Here is a 17,332-nt window from a genome sequence, read left to right as displayed (position 1 = left end):
TGCGGGCACGAGATTATGGGCGGGTACTTGGTTAACGCTGCTGATGACAATCACAGCGCCGCCCATAATCTCGTGCCTGCGCAATCACCTGAAAAAGCGTTCACATGCGCAAAACTTCGGGAGGACAGTTACATGAGGAAGGTGTCCTTGTGTATGTAAATGAGTAATGGGGGACTGCGTAAAGCGGCAGGAGGGGGAATAACGGACGCCAGACAGCCCGCCCCCGTGACCATAAAAACACATTTGCATACAAAAAGGTAAGACTTCATAAAGTATTTTTGTAGGTCTCAAAGGGGGCACAATAACAACAGGAACCTTTCCAGAATGCAGCCCAGGAGCTGCAGAGGGGAAGCTTTTACTTTTATTGTGAAATTTCTGCTGACATGTTCCCTTTAACTGGTAGGGGAGCCAGGATAAAGCAGAGCTGAAGCTGTTGGGAAGCTAGGACCCAGCAGCTCTGCTCCACAGGCAGGAGACCACTGATCGGTAATAGAAGCCTGCAGATGTCACTCTGCATAGGTTATTGCCACTGCTATCTGCAGGAGAGAGAAGTGCTGATTGCACGGTCTCCTCAGCTTCCTGACTCCACGTGTATCTGCAGCAGTGAGAAGCCGCACACGGGGAATCAGAGAACAGCTGCAGACAAACGCAGGCTCCGGGACTGGGGGGGGTCGGCTCTGGTGCAGGGGGGGGGCTCTGCTGCAGGGGGGGGGGGTCGCTCTGCTGCAGGGGGGTCGCTCTGCTGCAGGGGGTGATTCATACCTCAGCAGCAGTCACAGGAGTAGGTGCGCGCTCGGCTCTGTAATGAATAGTAGAAGGGAGAAACAGCGAGGCGGGGCTACAGTGGGTGGGTGGAGCCGGGATAAACAGCCTCACGGGCGGGACCCGGGATCAAAGGCTCAGAAGAGGGACTGTCCCGCTGTATCCGGGACGGTTGGGAGGTATGGATATGTATAGAATCAGCCTGATAGTGCCAGTATAGAACTGGCTTTAGGTTATATACAAAAATCCTGCTGATTGGTTCCCTTTAAATACAGTTTTGTAAGAAAACAGAATGCTAGTAAAGTCAATGATAATCCTGAAGTTTTGTGCACGTTGCTTTTTTTCCCTAGCCAATTTGTAGCAGAAAATAAACTGCAGCATGGCAACTGTTTCAGAAAAAAAGCATGCAAAAACGCATCAAAAACACATTGAAAAAAAATGCAGCATTTTTCCTGCAAAGAGATGCAGGTTTGGTGTCAAAATATCTGCAACCAAATACTCAGTGTGTGCAAAAAGCCTAAGGCTATTTTCGGCACATAAAAAAAGCATGTTTTGGCAGGAAAAACGCAGCAGAAAACAATGCATTTATTATTGGGTTTGCACGTTTTTTCATATGTGTTTTTCCCTGCTTCTTTTTGGGCCATTAGGGGGAGGTGCGTTCGGAGTCACAGCGACGTCACCGCAACGTCACTAATCGGCCGGCCAATAGAAGCGGAGAGGCGGAGATCAGCGGGACATAACATCCCGCCCACCTTCTCCCTTCCGCATTACCGTCGGGACACAGGTAAGGAGATGTTTGTCGCTCCTGCGGTGTCACACACAGCGATGTGTACTGCCGCAGGAGCGACAAACAACATCGTACCTGCGGTCGACCCGACATTATGAAAATGACCGACACTACACAGATCACCGATTTCCGCCGCTTTTGCGATCGTTTATCGGCGCATCTAGGATTTACACGTTGCGATGTCGTTACCGGCGCCGGATGTGCGTCACTAACGACGTGACCCCGACGATATTTCGGATGCGATGTCGCAACGTGTAAAGTACCCCTTAGGCTATGTGCAGATTGAGGTTTCCTTCTGTTGGTCACTCACCATTGTTGCTCTCCACAGACAGCTGCAGGCCAAGGTTTTGTTGTGGGATGAGCACCCAGTGATTGCTGGTGGCGGTAATGTCGAACACTAACCAACCTTCTTCCGCTGCCCAGATGGTCCTGGAGTCGATCAGGAACAGGTCGGAATCCCTAGAGAGATACTGATGATTAGAAGATTGTAAAATGTATGAACCTGAGGATCATTATCGCAGAGGATGCATCAGTAAGGCTAGTTTCACACTTGCGTTGTGCGGCATCCGTTGCATTGCGTTGTGTGACGGATGTAACGGATGCGTTGCATATAGTGGCACAACTGATGCGACGGATCCTGCAAAAGAACGCAATCCAATCAAGCTTTTTTTCAGTGATTTACTCAACTGAGCATGCTAAATTGTGTAAAGACAGATCCGTCACAGGAATCCGTCAAATAACGGATTCCGACGGGTCCAGCCACCATAGGCTTCCATTATAAAAATGACGGACGCCGACGGAACCCTGCACATTGCGTTTTTTTGACGCTCTGGGAAGAGCAGAAAAACGCTACATGCTGCGTTCTTTCTGCCCGGCGGATGCAGCATCGGCCAGCGGATACAACGCAAGGCCATCCGTCGCAATGAGTCGTCAATACAACTCTATGGGAAACAGTGCACATCCGTTAACAGATTGCGCTGTTTCCCAAAGCGGCGGATTGCGACGGCTGCCAAACAACGCAAGCGTGAAAGTACCCTAACGAAAACTCAGCTCTGAGCAGTATCCGGCCTGTGGCAGTTTTCAGCTATTAGATGGAACCAAGGATATTTGGTAAGAGATCATAGATGATATACCGTATATATAGTCAAAATTCTGCATCATCCTTTACATCCACTCTGCTCACGCCAAGATCTCTGCTTGCTGTCAGAGGGTGAAAATCTGGTGGAGTGAAGCTTACAATGGATGCAGTACATTGCAATATGACCTGCAGAGCTGTGATCATCATATGGAGAGGACCAGGACAGATTCTCATTTTCTGTGGTTCTTATTGAATGACATCAAGCAGAGATCTTGAAAACAGTGAAGGATTCCAACGCTAATTTAGAGGAAATCGCAAAACTGGTAGTAGTAGGGCTGAATCCTAAAAGAAGAAAAGTGCAGCTTATCAATGGTAAAGTGGAGTGCACTTAAAGGGACTTTCCCATCATTTAGCATACTGCCAGCTTATGCCATATCATGATGATTTCTGCACCTCTCAGACCCCCGCCACCTACATAGGCACAGCCGTCATTTCTTCTGCTCGGCATCCGTCACAGGCGCCCACTCTACAAGGAACTGCAATGCTCGGTGCTGCGGTCACTTATTTCTTCTGATCGGAGGGGGCCAGGCCATCAGATCCCATCTATCTATGCCATTACAATCTGTGGTGGAGAAACGCCCTTTAATAAAACTCCCATGGAACGGAAGGGGGAGACTTGTACCCTCTGATTTCTGCATTCCCCCGTTTGTGGGTCACTTTTACATTCTTGGTTATTTCAATCAATTTTGTGCTACAAAATAAGAGAAATAAAAACCCTTTCTTGTTTATTCTACATTGCGTCTCTTATTTTGTCAGAGGGGTACCATATCCCCGGCTGAGGTCTTTGGTGTAATGACCTGTACACTGGACTGCAGAGAGTCATAAACGCTGCTCATAAAAGGTGGATCCAGGGCCATGGCCGCCAGGCGGAGGGAGCTGCAAAGATATTTATTGAAATTCTTCACGCACACGCGCCCTCTGTGGGGGCCATAAAACATGGCTGCTGGAGATGGGGAGCAAGGCCAAGAATCCCGACACCCAAAATGTAACGGATGACGGGACAAGGATTCGGTTTTAGGATCCTAATGGATCTGAGGAAAAAGAAGCCAAAAAGTGCCCATAAGGTGGCACAAACATGTCTATACCAAAGTACGTCTATAAGCATTAAATGAGCAGACGCAGTAAACAACCCCCCCGAGCTATAAGACAAGGGGGAGGAACGAACATTTCTCATGCAAACTCAATGAAGATGTAGAGTAAGATATGTAACAAAGTCCAGGCTCCAAACCAACCCTCTAACAGGTTCCCCGACCTATTACTTATCCTGAGTTACAGCCTTTATTATACTCCAGAGCTGAACTCACTATTCTGCTGGTGCAGTCACTGTGTACATACATACATTACTTATCCTGTACTGATCTTGTGTTATATCCTATATTATACTCCAGAGCTGTGCTCACTATTCTGCTGGCGCAGTCACTGTGTACATACACTACATTACTTATCCTGTACTGATCCTGAGTTATATCCTGTATTATACTTCAGAGCTGCACTTGTGAAGCCCCACAGGTGTTGTGTCGGTGCATTAACTTCAGGGACTCCACTCAGCTGGATCTGGTCACAGGTAGGAGATCTTCTTCTTGTCGTGACGCCACTCTCAGTATTGCGGTCAGTGGGGACCGCCACTGCAGGTTAAGGGACGCCTGGGGCTAATGGTGTGTGCAGTTAGTTGGAATAGCCTCCTGAGAGTGAGGCAAGCCCCAGGGCCCGGTGTAGATGTGTAGAACTACAAGGCGCAGAATAACTCAACACAGGCAGGATGTCTTTCAGGGTTTTTACTCACAGTTGATGGCAGGGTGAGTGACCCGGGCGTAGCTGGGATGAACCAAGTGGGAACCAGGTGTCCTTCAGGCTGACTTGTGAGGGTGACTACTAACTCGCCTTCCTTAGCCCTTGGTGGTTTGGGGTAACCCCGACTTTTAGTCCCTATGGGGGTCACCCAGGGAAGATGCTGAAGCCTCTCTCCCCTTCGTTTGCCGTGTGCTTGTCGCCTAGGCCAGATCACTCCAGCTTCTTGCCTCCTGTGACCTATGGGCCCTAACTGTGGCTACGTGGCTGCGGCTTTTGTGGTGTTGTGGCGTGGGCTTTGAGAGCCCCACACCGGCAGGTTTAGCAAAAGAAAGCTGGATCTATCTCCGCTTCGGGATCTGCCGCCCGTTTGGGCCTGGTACTCCCTAGCAGTCTCCTTACTTCCCACTCCGTGCTCTCTCTCTAGCTGAGATGGGTTTCGGGTAGCACTCCTAGTTGACCGTTCTCCCCCGTCGGTAGCCACTGCGCGGACGCTGTCAGACTACAGCAGCCCAGGGGAAGGGGTCAGCTCTCCTCGGAGCTCCCTGGACTCTGCTCTGAACCGGCTCACATCTGGGACCTTCACTGCTGCTCCTGTCAGAGCTTCACTTTCCTGCTCCTCACTCTTCCACACTCTGCTGCAGACTCTAGACTGTTTACTCCTCCTTCTCTTTTCCCTTTTGTGCCTGCCTACGCCACCTAGCAACCAGACTCTCTTACCACACCCCTTGAGAGGAGATGGAGGCTTTTGGCCCCCTCCACTATTCCAGTGAAGGTGAAGGCTTTTCCCCCTCCTGGGATCCCCAGGGGTCCTCTCATAGGTACATGTGTGAGACCTGATCACTATGCGCCTGTGTAGTCACACCTCGGTCAGCCTTCTGGATTACCTGTATTGTACTGTCCCCAGCATGGGTGCAGTACTCAGTGGTGCCTGACCAGGTCAGGGGCGCCACACACTCACTATTCCACTGGTGGAGTCACTGTGTACATACATTACTTATTCTGTACTGATCCTGAGTTATATCCTGTATTATACTCCAGAGCTGCATTCACTGTTGTGCTGGAGCTGCCTTCTTGTACATACATTACATTACTTATCCTGTACTGATCTTCAGTTACATCCTGCATTATATTCCAGAGCTACACTCACTAGTCTGCTGGTGGAGTCACTTTGTACATACATTACTTATCCAGTACTGATCCTGAGTTACATCCTGTATTATACTCCAGAGCTGCACTCACTATTCTGCTGGTGGAGTCACTGTGTACATACATTACATTACTTATCCTGTACTGATCCTGTGTTATATCCTGTATTATAATCCAGAGCTGCACTCACTGTTGTGCTGGAGCTGCCTTCTTGTACATACACTACATTACTTATCCTGTACTGATCTTCAGTTACATCCTGCATTATACTCCAGAGCTGCACTCACTATTCTGCTGTAGGCACATACATTACATTATGTATCCTGCACTGAATCACATCCTTTAAAATACTCCACCAGCCGACTAGTGAATGCAGCTCTGAAGTACATTAAAAGTAATGTTCTGTATTACAATGCTGATCAGTATATAGAATTTAGCCCCACACATTGTCGTGTATAACTCTGCTGTTATCTGGACTTCGCTGACAGCAGCAGTGTGTTTCTTGTCCTCCACTAAAGTGGGCTTTACACGCTGCGACATCGCTAATGCGGAGTCGTTGGGGTCACGGAATTGGTGACGCACATCCGGCCGCATTAGTGATGCCATTGCGTGTGACACCGATAAGCGATTTTGCATCGTTGCAAAAACGTGCAAAATCGCTAATCGGTGACATGGGGGTCCATTCTTAAAAATCGTTACTGCAGCAGTAACGAAGTTGTTCCTCGTTCCTGCGGCAGCACACATCACTCCGTGTGACACCGCAGGAACGAGGAAGCTCCCCTAACCTGCCTCCCGGCCGCTATGCGGAAGGAAGAGGTGGGCGAGATGTTACGTCCCGCTCATCTCCGCCCCTCCGCTGCTATTGGGCGGCGGTTCAGTGACGCTTCAGTGACGTTGCTGTGACGCCGCACGGACCGCCCCCTTAGAAAGGAGGCGGTTCGCCCGTCACAGCGACGTCGCCGGACAGGTAAGTATGTGTGACGGCTGTTGTGCGACACGGGCAGCGATTTGCCCGTGTCGCGCAACAGATGGGGGCGGGTACCCACACTAGCGATATCGGGACCGATATCGCAGTGTGTAAAGTAGCCTTAAGCCCTTCTTGACGGTCCATCCTGCTTTTTCCTTTAGGTCTTCTGCCCTTTGATGGGACTCTATCTTAATTTATTTTCTCCTTCCTGGCCACAAATGACATCGTAATCTCTCCTGCATTTATTCTTTCGTTACATTGTAGGCATGACACGTACCCTCCTTCAGTGGTTGCAGCCGTCTGCACTTCTGGCCACATTCTAAAGTATGTCAATGACAAATTGTTCAGATGTTATGGACCTGCGCAAAGGACATGATGGCAGCCATGCTCTATTCACTGTGCAGCCCCATCATTATGACAACCAAGCATAGCACCTAAAGCCAGCTTTACACCTTACAATTAGGGATGCGATCTCGTATGCGATGTGACACGCCCAGGTCGCATATGCGATTGAATGAGATTGCACGTAGGTCGTTCATTTGCTGTCACACGTGCGTTAGTAGTCTATGTTAAATTGATCAATTTTGTGTGCGATCCTTTAGATCATGTGATCTGTGACGTATGCATCGGGCACCCTTTTTTTTTTATTTATTGACTTGACAAGCGTGTGTAATGTGTAGGGATGCGTTTTTACTATGTCATCTGCCATTCAGCTCTGCTACATGGCCGCTAACAGCAGCCACAGACAGCCATGTAGCAGAGCTGAATGGCAGATGACAGCAGACACAGACAGAGCCGCACTGTCAGAATGAACTCGGGTGAACTTCACCCGACTTCATTGTCATGCTGTGGCTCTGTCTGTGTCGCGTCCTGATTAGCGGTCACCAGTGAAGGGTTCACCGGTGACCGCTAATCCCCTGAGTGACTGAATTGAGCAGCCCTCTCTCATACTCACCGATCCCCGGCGCTGCACGGCATTCACACTGCTCCGGCGGCTTTTACTGTTTTGAAAAAGCCGGCCGCCCATTAAACAATCTGGTATTCCCTGCTTACCCCGCCCACCGGCACCTATGATTGGTTACAGTGAGACACGCCCCCCACGCTGAGTGACAGGTGTCACACTGCACCCAATCACAGCAGCCGGTGGGCGTGTCTATACTGTGTATTGAAATAAATAATTAAATAATTAAAAAAAACGGCATGCGGTCCCCCCCAATTTTAAAACCAGCCAGATAAAGCCATACGGCTGAAGGCTGGTATTCTCAGGATGGGGAGCTCCACGTTATGTGGAGCCCCCCAGCCTAACAATATCAGCCAACAGCCGCCCAGAATTGCCGCATACATTATATGCGACAGTTCTGGGACTGTACCCGGCTCTTCCCGATTTGCCCTGGTGCGTTGGCAAATCGGGGTAATAAGGAGTTATTGGCAGCCCATAGCTGCCAATAAGTCCTAGATTAATCATGTCAGGCATCTATGAGACACCCTCTATGATTAATCTGTAAGTGACAGTAAAAAAACACACACACCCGAAAAAAATCCTTTAATAGAAATAAAAAACACAAACACATTCCCTCATTACCAATTTATTAACCCCCGACAAACCCTCCATGTCCGACGTACTCCACAGTCCTCCAGCGTCGCGTCCAGCTCTGCTGCATGGAGGTGACCGGAGCTGCAGAAGACACCGCCGCTCCGGTCACCTCCACGCAGGTAATGAAGACAGCCGCGCGATCAGCTGATCTGTCACTGAGGTTACCCGCGGCCACCGCTGGATCCAGTGACAGCGGGTAACCTCAGTTACAGCTCAGCTGATCGCGCTACTCACCTCCGCTCCGGTCAGCTCCAGTCAGCAACTGAGGTAAGTAGTGCGATCAGCTGAGCTGTCACTGAGGTTACCCGCGGCCACCGCTGCATCCACCGCTGGATCCAGTGACAGCGGGTAACCTCAGTGACAGATCAGCTGATCTCGCGGCTGTCTTCATTACCTGCGTGGAGGTGACCGGAGCGGCGGTGTCTGCTGCAGCTCCGGTCACCTCCATGCAGCAGAGCTGGACGCGACGCTGGAGGACTGTGGAGTACGCCGGACATGGAGGGTTTGTCGGGGGTTAATAAATTGGTAATGAGGGAATGTGTTTGTGTTTTTTATTTCTAATAAAGGATTTTTTTCGGGTGTGTGTGTTTTTTTACTGTCACTTACAGATTAATCATGGAAGGTGTCTCATAGACGCCTGACATGATTAATCTAGGACTTATTGGCAGCTATGGGCTGCCAATAACTCCTTATTACCCCGATTTGCCAACGCACCAGGGCAAATCGGGAAGAGCCGGGTACAGTCCCAGAACTGTCGCATATAATGTATGCGGCAATTCTGGGCGGCTGTTGGCTGATATTGTTAGGCTGGGGGGCTCCCCATAACGTGGAGCTCCCCATCCTGAGAATACCAGGCTTCAGCCGTATGGCTTTATCTGGCTGGTTTTAAAATTGGGGGGGACCGCACGCCGTTTTTTTTAATTATTTAATTATTTATTTCAATACACAGTATAGACCCGCCCACCGGCTGCTGTGATTGGGTGCAGTGTGACACCTGTCACTCAGCGTGGGGGCGTGTCTCACTGTAACCAATCACAGGCGCCGGTGGGCGGGGTAAGCAGGGAATACGAGATTGTTTAATGGGCGGCCGGCTTTTTCAAAACAGTAAAAGCCGCCGGAGCAGTGTGAACGCCGTGCAGCGCTGCGCTGGAGATCGGGGATCGGTGAGTATATGAGAGAGGGGGTAAGAGGGATAGACTGACATGGACAGAGAGAGAGGGACAGAGATAGTGACGGACTGACAGAGATTAGTGCATGACAGACATTGTGAGGCGCTTCAGAACGCAGCTTTTCAGCTGCGCTCTGAAGCGGACCTTTTTGAAGCTGCGGTGCAGAGCGCACACCTGCGCACATAGCATCAGACACCAAAATCGTATGAGGGATGTCACACGTTACAATTCACTAGTTTCGTACTACCAAACGTCCAATGTATGAGGAATAAACGACGTGTATGCGATCACCGTATTTTCGTTCAATATCGATCGCATGTAGGTTTCACACGCAAACACGTCACGAACGATGCCGGATGTGCGTCACTTTCAACTTGACCCCGACGACGGATTGAAGGATTTATTGAAGTGTGTAAAGCAGGCTTTAGTGTGCAAATCAGTAGGAGTCACCCATTAGAGATCGCCTCCATCAACCAGAGCAGGATTGTAATGGATGTCCTTCCATACTGTACATTCCCCTGGCAATCTCCATCCGTACCCATCAGCTCACTTTTGGGGAGACCCATACAACAAGGGTAAACCTCTCTGCGGTTTCTCTCAAGACTTCACTTACTTTCCTTGATGTTCCTGCAGAACTTGATAGATGCTGATCTGAAAGGTCTCATTGTCAAACCGCTCTCGAATATAATCCTTATATATCCTGAATTCAGCGGCTGTCACTGCTTCGCCCTCTGGGATTTTGGCGAGATCGAACCGGAACTCGCGGTGGTGACGTCTCCGGTGAAAGAACTCTTTATCGTGCTCCACTAAAAGATACAAAACAAAATAATGCAGAAGAGGTCATGGACATTAAAGAGCAGCCCAGACATCAACATATTTTATCATTAACTATGAGACTTACATCTTCTTATGCTAGCTGCACTGATGAGGGGCAAAAACCCCTAAACAGCTGTCTGCAGATGGAGGCCTTATGGAAAAGACTCTGGCTTGGCAAAATAGCTTTAAGGCTGGAGTAAAGCGGGCTTTACACGCTGCGACATCGCTAATGCGGAGTCGTTGGGGTCACGGAATTTGTGACGCACATCCGGCCGCATTAGCGATGTTGCTGCGTGTGACACCGATAAGCGATTTTGCATCGTTGCAAAAACGTGCAAAATCGCTAATCGGCGACATGGGGGTCCATTCTCAATTATCGTTACTGCAGCAGTAACGAAGTTGTTCCTCGTTCCTGCGGCAGCACACATCGCTGCGTGTGACACTGCAGGAACGAGGAAGCTCTCCTTACCTGCCTCCCGGCAGCTATGCGGAAGGAAGGAGGTGGGCGAGATGTTACGTCCCGCTCATCTCCGCCCCTCCGCTGCTATTGGGCGGCGGTTCAGTGACGCTTCAGTGACGTCGCTGTGACGCCGCACGGACCGCCCCCTTAGAAAGGAGGCGGTTCGCCCGTCACAGCGACGTCGCCGGGCAGGAAAGTATGTGTGACGGCTCTGGGCGATGTTGTGCGGCACGGGCAGCGATTTGCCCGTGTCGCGCAAGAGATGGGGGCGGGTACCTACACTAGCGATATCGGGACCGATATCGCAGTGTGTAAAGTAGCCTTTACACTTGCGAGTGCCTCGCGCGAGTCTTGCATTGCATCACCCAGCACGGTCGCACACTCTCCTGACAGGAGCGGGTCAGCTGCATGTATCTCTATGCAGCTGAGATGCTCCTGTTCGGAGAGTGTCATGTCATACTGGGCGATGCAATGCAAGACTCGCGCGAGATGCGCTCGAGGCTCTTGCAAGTGTGACTTCGGCCTAATCCTGTTGCAAGTCTAGTGATCTGCAGGTAAAACTGTGTTTAAAGCATGTCTGGCTGGTTTAGTGGAGGAGCAGCTACAGCTCGCATTCAGTCAGCCTGACCTGCACACACACGATGGAGTGCAGAATGTCAATCATTATGGTAGGGAGTGATTACAGTGCACTCACTATATAGTATGAGGTGAAACCTGCGCCACCCTCAAAGACTACAAGTGAGCGGCTACAGAGATAATAAAACTTTATTTTCTCCCTGTAGCTGCTGCTCCTGTAAGCCAGCTACCCAGGATTTAAAAGCTATTTACTTGCAGGTAAATAGTGTTTTTTGTAGCTGCCAAGTTCCTTTTAGAAGAAATCTGACAGCAGGATTTTGCTATGTAATCTGAAAGCAATATGATACAAGGACTGAGATGCTGATTCCAGCAATCACAATTTCCTATGCAGCAAATCTAGCAGAGCTCCGAATGTTGAGCTGTGTATAATCTCGCCCACACCACTGATTGGCAGCTTTGTGTATATATTGTATAGTGACAGAAAGCTAATCAGCGGTGGGGAAGTGGTTGAACCAGGAGACATGAGAAACCTAGGCCCTGTAGTGATAATCTCCTGGTGATAAAATACTGATTTTATTGAAATAGTTAAACACAGACTAGGAAGTGACACATCGCTGGAATGAGGATTTCTTCCACTACATCATGCTACTCTCACATTACTGTCACCATACAATGTACACGGAGAACTGCCAATCAGTGTTGTGCAGGGCTATAGACAGAACATCATTCTGAGCTCTGCAGTAGAGAAAACTGATTCTAGCACAACTGCTGCACCCAGTAAACTAAGTGATACATGTCTGGATTCAGCGTCTCTGTCCCTACATCTTGCTGCTGTCAGAAAACAAAGCAAAAACCAAGTGACAAATACCGTTAGGGTTGAATTTTGACTTCTAAAGATAGCTACCCTCAGTAAATGACACGTAAGTTGCCAGTTTTCTTTTTTACAAACAAAGATAATTTGCATACCTTTTTCCCAGAAAGCACTCTTGAACTACTGTATAAGTCTCCCTAAGCTGGCAGCCTGCAGCAAACCAGTACCCTGTTCTGTACTGACAAGGGGCAAGGAGGACCCCAGAAACAGCTGTCCGTATATGAGAGTATTTTCCTTCCGGTTTAGGGTCTATGTCCTATGTTCTGCTGTAGGGTATGTTTAAGGCTTGAACATTGACTTTTGGATGCTACTCCCAATGGGTGCCAGTAGAGAGCCAGCTTTTCATTCTGGAAGGTAGCTCATTTGCATCCCCTTTTTCCAGAGACCAGAGCTTCAACTATAAGACTCCATAAGCCAACTGGCAGTGTTCATAAGGTAATACAGTACTCGAAGACTTCCATCAAAGGCCTCTAACCCAGCCACCCAGTATCCTACTTAGCCGCTTGAGGGTTCTTGCCCTTTGTCAGTGCAGTCTCTTTGGGTATATGGGTGCATATGGTTAGGCAAAATTATTTAAGTCATGTGGCAGAACTTGGTTAAAGGGTTATTCCAATATTCATAGACGGATATTGTAAAAACTATCATTTTTGCTTTTTACTACTTACTAGCTGTAGTACCCGGGCAAATTGCCCGGGATAGTAACTGTCTCTCTTCGAGTTTCTGTCTGTATCAGTCTCTCTGTCTGTCTCTCTCTATCTGTCTGTCAGTCTCGTTCCAGGTCTGTCTCTTTCCCCGGCTGTCTCTGTCCCCGGCTGTCTCTGTCCCCAGCTGTCTCTTTCCAGGGCTGTTTCTTTCAAGGGCTGTCTCTTTGCCCGGTCTGCTTCTTTCCAGGGTTGCCTCTTTGCCCGTCTGTCTCTTTCCAGATCTGTCTCTTTCCAGGGCTGTCCGTTTCCAGGGCTGTCTCTTTGCCCGGCTGTCTCTTTCCAGGGCTGTCTCTGTCTCTCTCTATCCGTCTCCCCATCGACATCATATTACCTCACACATAAGCTTCTTATACTAACAGTTTATTTTGTTCCTATAGCAACCACTGACAGTTGCTATTAATGATCTTTAGCTCCCACCTCCATTCAGTTAAATGGAGGCATGTTTTTTTGAGTGTAACTGTAAAGCATGAGGTTCAATTTTCCTGTCAAAACATAGTCTATGATGTTCCCTGGGTCACATGGAGTGTGTGCAAAATTTCGTGATTGTAAATGCGACGGTGCGAATTCCTTTAGCGGACATACATACACACATACACTGCATACACTGAGCTTTATATATTAGATTAAAATTTGCAGCTGTTCCACTTGTTTACAGTCCGTTGCCTTGGAGACTGACCACCGTTGTTCACCAGCTTGTAAACACTGCGCTGAAGCTGGCCGGGATTAGGAAGTAACAGCCCACTCCAGTGACCAGTTTCACAGCAGTGCTTCCAAGCTCAACAGAAAAAAGCTGCGAATGTTATACTATTTGGCATCGGTGGTCGGTCTCCACGGTAACAAGCTATAAACAAAAAAAAAGTGTTAATAGCTCAAGAACAGCTGCAACTTTAAATGCATAGTATATTGCTTGAATTTACAGGCACTATCTGACAATACATCTTTATAAATAATCTGTCATATCTGATAATACGACTTTATAAAGATGAGCATAACCTTTTACAGGCTAAGACAATGCATTAGGTAGCTCTTCTCATTGTTGAGAGGAGCTGCTTTGCATATTGGGACTACAGTTACATACAAAGCTGCGTTAAAAAATGTATTAGCCCGTTTCACACATCCGGCTTTCCGCTGGTTTGCCAGATTCGGCGCACGGCAGTACAGTGTATACAGTACAATGGCAGTGCCGCAACTTATGGGTCACATGTTACGGTCACATGACAGCATGTGACCGGCGCTTGTCGCGCTGCCATTGTACTGTATACACTGTACTGCCGTGCGCCGAATCCGGCAAACCAGCGAAAAGCCGGATGTGTGAAAATAGCCTTAGCGCTGCCATTTCTCAGGTTGCGCATCTCAAGGTGACAGAGAAACGATCAGTTGTATTGCCAAACATCAATCAAAACTGTAGTCCTATCCAGATCTGAATTCATAATTCTGCTTGTTTATTTTCCTCTTTCTGGTTATTGGGGGCTGACTTTTCACACTGGAGTGAACCCACAATGGGTCGACCTTTCTAAAGCGTGGGTGAGACCACTAATCATTTGCTACTGTGAGGAAATAACAGATACACGCAACCAAGTTTCCAACACAAATGTTATGGTGTTATTTCATTTTTCAATCTGTATTTTGTGTAATAGGAAACAGAAAAAAACTAAAAATTCCACACGTTATTGAGGCTGGCATCCATGCTGCGGGTGGGTAATGACCCGCTCCACCTTCTGAATGATGGAAGCTGCAGATCCTAAGTGACGGTTTTGGCAGAATCTTTCCTGTAATATTTTCTCCATGGCTTTTTACGATATTTTAATGTTCTGCTGGTGACCTTGGCTGTAATCCCCAGAGCACATCAAAGTCTCACACACCCAGAATAAACAGCTCCTCTGCCCAGGCCGGTGGCTGTGCCAGTCTCTTGAAATTTACACATTTATCAATCGGTGGACAGAAGTCTGCAAACAGAGAGGCCAAACTCTGAGATCCAAAGTTTATTTATGGAGGGAGTTAGGTGATCTGGAACGAGGTCGTCGTCCCCCTCCTCCTGCCTTGTGTGGGCAACGCTGGGGCCTTAAAATGTACAGAAAAAAAATGCATTGCAAAGCCAAGACGCTCAAGAATCACATTTAACCACGGTTCACGTTTCAGGAACGCGGCGGACAAATGAGTTTTTGAATGGGACAAATACTAAACTCTGGCCTACGACTGATTCCCAGGAACTTACTGTCTCCTAATAATGGCATATTATATACTGTATGTACAGGGGTCTCAGACGTAAGGAAACCCCCATAGAAAAGGAAAACAGTTTTGAAGGAGATGATCCAATTTTAGACACTAGTTATGGGAGAATTGGGTAAAGCTATGACTATAGCTGCCACCTTGAATGTTGCCATCCTGGATTTATCTTCATTGTTTTAAACGGGAAGTCGTGTGTGTGATATATATCAAGCTGGAAAAGGATTTCACCTGAAAAACAATGGTGTGCGTCATGGTGGTATAACTTATGCGTTCTCATGATTTTTCTTCTTTCCGGGCGATGTGAAGAATGATGTTATCCCAAGCAGAATGTGTTGACATTGTCCTCATGTCTGGTGTAGGGAGCACGTGTTACGCACCTGTCTTGGATCCATGCCTTGCTTCCCCCTCCCTAGTCCGCTAGACTCATTTTCTCCATGTCGAGCTTTGCAGATGGCCCACCATAATCCCACGTGGCCTATATAAGGTTCACCAAGACATACCCTTGTGTATTAGTATCAAAACTTCAGTATTACTAAGACTTTGACTTGCTTCATATGCCACTTGCCTGTTGTCTCCTGGACGTCTTGTACTTGCCAGCAGTTTCCAGCATCCCTCCTGCTTACATGCAGTCTCCTGGACATATCCCGCATATTTGCTTGTGGTCTCCTGGATGTATCCCACCTACTTGCCAGTGGTCTCATGGACATCTGCCACTTTCCAGCATCCCGCCTGCTTGCCTGTAGTTTCCTGCATCCCACCTACGGTCTCCTAGACGTTTTTCACCTACCTGCGGTTCCTGCCCTGTGGCTGTCTCTGTCCCACTTATCTCCTACCTGTTTCACTGACGCTCTTGGTCTGTGTACCCACCAGGACCTTGGGCTTGGAGGGTCCACCTCACCCGAAGAGTATAACACAATCTCACACGGTGAGATTAACAACATATGTCAGAACAGAAGATTTCAACCAACACCACCAAAAAAATAATTTTTATGACCTGAAACACAGTGGATTAATTTCTTACCAATTTCTAATAATCCAAAAAAGAGAAAACAAGATGCTCAGAAACCAAACACTTGACCGTTGTCCTGGCCTCAATCATCAAGATCCCACACTATCGCACGCTGCGTCTGTCTCTGGAACAAAGCATCAGCCAGGCCTCAATTGACCAAATTTAGTCTACTCATGCATGGAACCTGTACTAAACTCAGAGGATGAAACACCTGACCGAGGACGACCCAGAGTGATGGAAGCCTCAGGAAGTTCAGGTAAGAGGTGATGTTCATTGATGGTAAAAAGTTTGCGGGTCATGGGAGGTCTGTTTGGGTGGCGTTGGTGGAAATCGGTGAGGACACACGTGCTTCCTTCACCAGTGGACGATCTCAACACGTTCTGCTTGGGATTACACTATCTTCACTTCACCCGTAGAGAGAAACAATCACTGATTTATAATGACACCAAATAAACTTATTCTAAAATGAAGGAGTTTAGAGATGAGCGAACCTACAATTTCCAAGTTTTACCAAGGAAACAAAGTTCGGGGCCGGATGCTTTACGAATGCAAACCACTCACGCGAGTATCACAGTGCTCTGGTACGCTTGGTGCTTTGCCCAGTGAGAGCCGCTTGCAGTGTTTGACCGGCTGACGCTGGCGGTAACACCAGCGTGATCAGATTTAGTGTGCGCCACACAAAAAAAAATAAAATAAAATGGAAAAAACCCTGTCCGGAAGTGTTCTATTTATGGATGGCTGCATGTGAGCGGAGACCCGAACTACCAATCAGTGACTTCATATGAAGTTCAGGTCAAATCCGGGTGCAAAACCGAACTTTAAAAACGTTCACTGGACCCGCAGAACATGAATTGCTACTGGTCCACTCATCTTTAAAGGAGACCATTGTTTCTCAGATAAAATTCCCTTCCGGTTTGATATATCACCCACCAAATGTCTTATTTGAATCCAAGATTGTGACATTCATGATGGCTACTATGATGGTGTCATGGCCTTATAAGTTTCTACCATAGCTTATGTGTAACATTGGATCATCTGCTAAACCGTTTTCATTCCATATTTCCTTACCTTTGAGTCGCCCTTTGCAGTTTTGTGTTGCATTGTTTGGATGCGCATATTTTACAGGTGAAACATAGTTTTTTACATTTTTCATCCATAAAAACCATACAACAATGCAGCAGCATAGATTATATTTATTATGCTTGCTTTTATAGTGCTGAATGTTCCCATTGGGGCTCACAATATTATTCTCCATTGGTGCTGCTCTGGACTATGGTAGAAAAGCATAGTACAAGAAAACCCACTAAAACAAG

The 17,332-nt window shown here is 47.9% G+C and overlaps 1 protein-coding gene across 1 annotated transcript in view; it reads right to left on the bottom strand.

Moving 5' to 3' along the window:
• Positions 1-17,332, bottom strand: part of BMP7 (bone morphogenetic protein 7) — an 89,980-nt gene that overhangs the window by 24,634 nt on the left and 48,014 nt on the right. The window contains exons 2-3 of the mRNA XM_075350568.1: positions 9,968-10,160; positions 1,860-2,008 (exon numbers count right to left, since the gene is read on the bottom strand). Coding sequence (XP_075206683.1) covers positions 1,860-2,008; positions 9,968-10,160 — 342 coding nt within the window. The remainder of the gene's footprint in view (positions 1-1,859; positions 2,009-9,967; positions 10,161-17,332) is intronic.

This window comes from Anomaloglossus baeobatrachus, chromosome 5 (assembly GCF_048569485.1).
Source record: "Anomaloglossus baeobatrachus isolate aAnoBae1 chromosome 5, aAnoBae1.hap1, whole genome shotgun sequence".
NCBI lineage: Eukaryota > Metazoa > Chordata > Amphibia > Anura > Aromobatidae > Anomaloglossus > Anomaloglossus baeobatrachus.
This window is presented reverse-complemented; position numbering and strand designations above follow the sequence as displayed.